The sequence below is a fragment of the Nannobrachium achirus genome, assembly GCF_963921795.1.
Source record: "Nannobrachium achirus genome assembly, chromosome: 7".
NCBI classification, from domain to species: Eukaryota; Metazoa; Chordata; class Actinopteri; order Myctophiformes; family Myctophidae; genus Nannobrachium; species Nannobrachium achirus.
In genome coordinates this window covers 49,579,414-49,586,913 of record NC_137816.1, presented here as the reverse complement: position 1 = coordinate 49,586,913, position 7,500 = coordinate 49,579,414, and the positions used below count along the sequence as shown (strand labels likewise).

Sequence of the window (7,500 nt, the reverse complement as noted above, 5' to 3'; positions counted from 1 at the left end):
CTCTGATTTGACCTTAAAGCCCCTTTTCGACTGCAGCTTTAGCACCACACGACACCACACCGCATCACATACAAATATCTACATTTTCCATTACACAAAAGTACCCCTATCGGTAAAAACAAATTTACCCTTTTAACTGTGATTATAATACAAACATAAATTTGTATTACAACTATCCTAATTATAATACACTATGATGGATTATAACTGTGATTATAATACACTATAAAGTATTAATGTATTACTATGATAATTATAATACACTATAATAGATTATAATAGTGGTTATAACACAATAGAATCTATTATCATGTATTACAACTATATCCTGTTGGTCTAAATGAAAAGTCAGTGAGTGATCAGTCATTATGAAGTGTTTGGCCCTGTTTGGCCTAGCTCAGACCTTCTCTAGATTGGATACTTTTTAGTACCACGTTTAGTACCACTTTCACACCACTCTATCAAGGTCCTTGTAGTGGAAAACCTGGCACAAGTGGGTGGTGTGGAGTGGTGTGGTGTGATGTTGGGACATGTCAGTGGAAAAGGGGCTTAAGAGAGGTCTTCCATACAACAGCACCGTGTGCACACTTGGTCCTCAACAACGAGCACATCAGAAACTTTGCGACTATAAAACGCTCGCCTCTCTCTCTCTCTCTCTCTCTCTCTCTCTCTCTCTCTCTCTCTCAGCATTCTATTTGACGCTCGGGCCAAAATTGCTTATCTAAGAATAATGTGAGCGCACGTAATGGCAGCGAGGGATGAGAGAGGGATGTATAATGCATAAGGAGACGCTCCTAATGGCCGCTTCAACACAGCAACACCAGGGAGACGCACAAAACATGGAGCTTCACAGCTCAGGTTTTCTTTCATTTCTTCTCTCACTCTCCCTCTCTCTCTCTCTCTCTCTCTCTCTCTCTCTCTCTCTCTCTCTCTCTCTCTCTCGCTTAAATCATAAAAAAAGAGAAAATCCGGATTCCGGATTCTCCGGTACTTGTACTTGGTCTATTTTCCTGTTCGGAGTAATGTTTGTGTAGTAGCACGCGTGTAAAAAAAAAAGAAGAAAAAAAGGAGAAGAGGGGGGGGGGGGGGGGGTGACACTGTATGCAAATTATTCACATACTTGAAGTAGACAGATGTGAAACACACACACGCGCACGCACACGCGCACACACACACACACGCACACACTCCTGCCTAATGGGTTTGACCAATGCACAGAGGGATGTGGGGGTTTGCATGCTGGACACTGGCGCTGAGCAGAAGCACTGAGTGGTTGACAAATGTTAAACCATGCAAGCAGGGCTGATACATATAAGACACACCAAGCGGCATGCGCACATGCGTGCACGCGCGTAGAAACACAGTTAATAGTGTCGTGCCGTGAGCCTGGCTTTGGAGGCAGCTGGAGCCACAGAGCTGGAGGTTGTCAGGAGACCATGGCCAAGCATGTGTGTGTTTCTCACACAAAAGAGCCTCCTAATTGTTTGGGCTTCATTAATGCAGCAGCTTTTTCAATTGCAACCCAAGCTGTCAGGAAAAGAAAGCCTGCGTATAGCGGGGAGAAAAGGTGTGTGCACACACACACACACATGCACGCACACACACACAAACTCACGCACACACACAAAGCGGTAAAATAACTATATAATTAATACCGGGAGGAAAGTCAGCTATTTCCGATTAATGGATTTTCATAGCGGAGAGAAACGAGGGGAATTCTGAACACGGTGGCCGAGAGATAAAGGTCAACACAACACGTGGTGTTGTTATAGTTACATGCAGCATGTAGAAGAGTCTACGCTGCTATGTTTTCTCCTTCTGTGTTTGGATCTTATCATAGCGTCCGTCGTTGCCGGGTGGAAACCTTGTATGTCCAAAGCCGTTTGTTTTGTATTTATCATTTTAAAAATGACTTAAACTAGTGAAAACAGCTGATCTATCGTACAAGCACACAACGCCTCGCACCGCAAAGCGCTGTGTGCTTGTAGATCAGCTGTTTTCACTACTTTTGTGCGATCGCCTTGTATGATGAAGCAGGGCTTTACTTTGCGGAGAAGAAAAAAATAGAAATTTGAAACTTGGAGATACAAGGTTTCTGTCCGACAGTGACGATAGGTGAGAGAGAGAGGGAGGGAGGATAATCCAGACAGCTTAGAGGGTAGAGCGGCCATCGGGTAAACAAAAGGTTCCTGGTTCGAATCCCAGCACCCCCAGTCCCAAGCAAGACACTTAACTCCTAACTGCTCCCCGAGCGCTGCACTAATATCGCTCACGTCACGTCTGCTAAACGTTGGGAAGGATACATTGCCATGACAAATCTCATGTGGGTGCAAATATGCAGTGACAATATGGGGTGGCAGGGGCTCAGGGGTAGAGTGGCCGGATGGGAACAGCGAGGTTCCCCGTTCGATCTCGGGCTCCCCCAGAGTGAGTGCCGAAGTGTGTCCTTGACACTGAACCCCTAATTGCTCCTGATGTGCAGGTTGGTGCCTTGCATGGTTTCCTCCAGCCATCAGTGTATGAATGTGTGTGTGAACCTCCAACAGAAACAAGACCGCAAGGTCTTATTTGTGAGGGTGTTTGACTGTACTTGTACTGTTCTTCATTTTTGTCTAATAAAATATTCAATCAATAAAATATTCAATCAGTCAATGAATGGGTGAATGTAATTCACAATCTATGTAAAGCACTTCGGATTTAAAGCACTATACAAATGCACCATAGTTCTTGGCAATTTTTCTCATCATCTGATGTAACCCTTCAGCCAATCAGACATCACGATACCTTGATATCATGATGTCACCCTTTTCCCCCCTCTCTGATTGGATCCCCATTAGAGTCAACGGCATCTTTCTATTATTATTATTCTATAAGGCAGGGGTTTTCAACAGGGGGTCCGGGGGTTACTACAGGGGGGTCACCACATCCTTTGTGTGATAGGATCATGTTTTTTACATTAACCACTTGAACCCTATCATCCCTATTCTGAGTGGAACATTAGCCAAAAATAGCAGATCTACACACTCGCGGCGCGAGGCGTTGTAAGCTTGTAGATCGGCTATTTTTGCCAAATAGGTTTGCAAAGTATTTGACGGTTCAAGTGGCTAAATGTCTGAAAACATACCGGTACATTACTCCAACATGATGACAGTGCTGTCAAACAAGTCTAAGCTGTCTAAGAAATCTATCAACATTTCTAATCTGCGACACAACTTTATACAACATGTAGTGGGGGTCCCTGCTTCATCTCTCTCTCAGCTAAGGGGTCCTTGGCTTGAATACGTTGAAGATCCAGCTGTTCTAAGGAGTGCGACCGGGGAAGAAGGTATGAGTCTTACCAGAGGTGCTGAGGGTGGATGCCAGTGGCGAGGGGCTGGGGGCCAGGCTGCTCTTGGAGTGGGGGGGCGCGGGGGACGATGAAGAGGAGGAAGAGGAGGAGGAGGAGGAGGAGGCGGCGGGGGAGGAGGTGTGAGCAGCAGCAGCAGACAGGGTGGGCGCAGGGGAGGCCAGCCGCTCTCCAGACTCCATATCTGTCAAACACAATCCAATCAGAAGGGTTACAATAGCAAAGCACACCCACACACACACACACACACACACACATGACCGTGAACACACACACACGCACGCACACGCACACACACACACACACACACACACACAGTGACACACACATGACCGTGCACACACACTCAGCACGCACACAAATGCATGCCCTCACACTTACGCACACATCACATGCTGGAAGAAACTGACACAGGAACACACGTACACCCCCCCACCCCTCACTCACTCACTCACTCACTCACGCACGCACGCACGCACGCACGCACGCACACACACACACACACACACACACACACACACACACACACACACACACACACACACACACACACACACACACACACACACACACACACACACACACGCACGCACACACACACCATCTCCCGCCACTCTCTCTTTCACATCTCACTTCCCCTGAACAATATTTCTATTTAGCCGTGCTCGCTGGCTCCCAGCTCTATTGATTCTATATGGGCTGGAAGGGAAAGGCAGGATGACATCTTTAAGGACTGCATGCTGCCTGGACGGACACTCAGGGAAACTGGGTTACACTCTGACACCAGCAAACCCTGTGCACGTTTTAGTATGCAGCGTCTCCATTCTTCTCATCCACTCGGGACCTATTTTACTTTGTCGGGAAATAACTAACACAGCCATATCTATGAGCTTGTGATGCTTGAAGATTGGCTTGTAGATTGTGGGCTCCTAGATCTGCTATTTTTGCTATATCGTCACTGTTGGGCAGAAACCTCGTATCTCCAGGTTTTGTACATTTTTTCACCAAGTAAAGCCCTGCTTCATCATACAATGCTGTCGCACAAAAGTATTGTTTACTGTAATATTAGACCAAGTACTGACCAAGTATTTAGATTTTTTTCAAAAATACTTTTTCGTATTTTGTGCCCATCTCTGACTGGAGGCATGGTGCCTAAATCTACTGTAAATCATCCACCCAAATAAAACTTTTTGGTTGCATATTTGTGTGCTGTTGTATGTTTGACTATATAAAAAAAGTAGACATATATATATTGTAAAAGTAATTTTACAAAAGGAGAAATACCGGTAGCTCATTCTCCAGAGTCAATGTCATTCATATGGTGTGTTCCATTTCAATGATTGTGTTTTCAATTTTGCACTTCATTGTGCTGTAGTTGCTTGGTAGTGTGCAGCAAATGCTTAGTTGTGTGTACTGAATGAAAGGTATGTGTCATTTGAAAATATGGCAGTGTGTACCAAATAAAACATGAGTTCCATTTTGTGAACACAGTTAAGTGATTTTATGGCAAAGAGTCATCTTGGGAAGGGAGTGTCAGGTGAAATGAAAACACAAGTTCCATTTTGTGAACACAGTTAAGTGATTTGATGGCAAAGTGATCATCTTGAGAAGGGAGTGTGAGGTTTAGCATTTTGTGTGTGAGGTTTTCAGTTTTGTGTGTGCAGTTTTGAAAAAGCCGTTAGTGTAGTGAAAAACGTGTGTTAACAATCATGAAAAACTGTAATTGATTTTTAAAATGATAAATACAAAACGAACGGTCTGGGACATACAAGGTTTCCACCCGACAACGACGATATGTAAAACATATATATATTTGGAAAGGTTTTGTCTATACCGTATGTATATGCCTCTAATAGGGACACCAGGGTTAATGGAAGGTTACAGGCATTACAACACATGCATGCGCGTGCTGCGCATACACGCAAGCACACACACACACACACACACACACACACACACACACACACACACACACACACACACACACACACACACACACACACACCTAGAACTCTGTTTATAACATTAATGATGACACAAGGAAACATCATTTACACTGAAGGCCTTTTAGCGAAAGTCTCCTCGGTAACATATCGTCGTTGGGTGGAAACCTCGTATCTCCAAGTTTCAAATTTGTACGTTTTTTTCACCAATTAAAGCCCTGCTTCATCATACAAGGCTGTCACACAAAAGTAGTGAAAACAGCCGATCTACAAGCACACAATGCCTTGCGGTGTGAGGCGTTGAGTGCTTGTAGATCGTCTATTTTCACTAATCTAGATCATTTTTAAAACGATAAATACAAAACGATCGGTTTTGGACATACAAGGATTCCATCCGACAACGACGACATACTGTACATGTAGGCTCAGCGCAAAGGTTTTAGCTGGACGGCAGTTTATCATGCATTATCATCATCACACAGTCACCTCAACAGTCCGTGAGGCAAACCCAGCAAACAATCTGCCATTCCTCCAATTAACATTTACCGTCCATCACTTTTCACCATTCGTGCTCTATACTAATCACCTCGCTCGCCCCCGAGAAGGCGGTGCTCACACACTTGTCTTTACACACGGTCAAACGTATGCTAAAGCAGGGGTCTTCAACAGGGGGTCCGGGATCCCTATAGGGGGTCCTCAGAGTTACTACAGGGGGGCCGCCAAATCTTTGTGTGATAGGATCATGTTTTTACATTAACCATTTGAACCCTAGCATCCCTATTCTGAGGGGAACATTAGCCAAAAAATAGCAGATCTACAAGCTTACAATGCCTCGCGCTGCGAGGCATTGTAAGCCTGTAGATCAACTATTTTTTTGGCAAAGAGGTTTGTTGAGGGAAAAGAAGAGCAAGATTTGACGGTTCAAGTGGTTAAATGTCTGAAAACACACATTACTCCAACATGATGACTCCAATTTTATACAATATGTAGCGGGGTGTCCCTGCTTCATCTCTCTCTCAGCCAAGGGGTCCTTCTTGGCCTAAAAACGTTGAAGACCCCCGTACTAAAGAGTTCATTTATCAACTCTGAGAGTGTAAAAAATGTAACCAACCAAGGGCCCCCCGTTCGTTCAGAGTTAAATGAACACAGAGAGGTTTTACTGTGTTTCTGTCTGACGCTAATCCAGGCCCCCAAAATCCCCTTGAAAAGCGCAGTTAGCAGATTGTGTTTTACAGGCCGGCTTTGTTATTGTGTCATTACACATAAACAGACTCTCTGCCTCCATCTCTCTCTCCCTCTCTCTCTCTCTCTCTCTCTCTCTCTCCCACTCTCTCTCTCTCCTGTCCCCCCACCTCTTCCCCCCCCACCCCTTCTCTCTCTCTCTTCCTTCTCTGCAGTGGGAGCACAGCCACTGATTAAATCTCAGAGACAAAAGCTGCTATCCTCTGAATATCAAGTATCAGCCTTTCGCCAGGAGCAACACTGACAAGAGAGGGAAGGTGGGGGGGAGGGGGAGGGGGGGTCTTGTGTGAGGGAGAGAGAGAGAGAGAGAGAGAGGGAGAAAGAGGCGTGGATGACAAGAGAACCTGCTGCAGTCAGTCCACAGGGAGGAGGCTGGTTGGGGCCGCATGGCGGACTCCGGCAGCCATGATGATGACTGCCACCGCTGCTGCTGCTGCGGTAAGAAAAAAAAGAAAAAAAAGGAAAGAACGAGAAAAAGAAAGATGGCGGGAGTGTAATTATCGGCAAGGTCAAAGGTCCCCCGAACGGCCTCTCATGTGAAGGGACAGGATGCTGGTTAATGAGCTGAATTATCAACCTGAGCGCTCGCCACAATGAACGCTACTTATTAGTGACCGAGAAAAGATAAAAAAAACACACACGCACGCATGAGTGAAGGTTATGCAACGGTTTGCCATCTCTCCAAAATTCTGTATCTCCTTCTTTGCCACATCATCTCGTGATGTGGGGTGCGTGTGCGTGTGCGCGTGTGTGTGAAGGGGTGGGGGGTCATTATACGTTGTGCTCGCTTACTTCTAGTTTGTATATCTGATGGGGTACAGCAGGTGTGTGTGTGTGTGTGTGTGTGTGTGTGTGTGTGTGTGTGTGTGTGTGTGTGTGTGTGTGTGTGTGCGTGTGTGCCTGCGTGTGTGCCTGCGTGTGTGCCTGCGTGCCTGTGTGCGTGTGGGTGTGTGTGCGTGGGTATGTGTG

General features: G+C 45.7%; 1 protein-coding gene across 5 annotated transcripts in view; it reads right to left on the bottom strand.

The window, feature by feature from the left end:
- baz2ba (bromodomain adjacent to zinc finger domain, 2Ba) overlaps positions 1-7,500 on the bottom strand; it is a 134,043-nt gene that overhangs the window by 50,615 nt on the left and 75,928 nt on the right. For all 5 annotated transcript variants that reach the window (XM_080730562.1, XM_080730565.1, XM_080730563.1 and 2 more), the window contains exon 3: positions 3,339-3,530. In XM_080730562.1, the coding sequence (XP_080586688.1) occupies positions 3,339-3,528 (190 nt within the window). In that variant the 5' untranslated portion in view covers positions 3,529-3,530. The remainder of the gene's footprint in view (positions 1-3,338; positions 3,531-7,500) is intronic.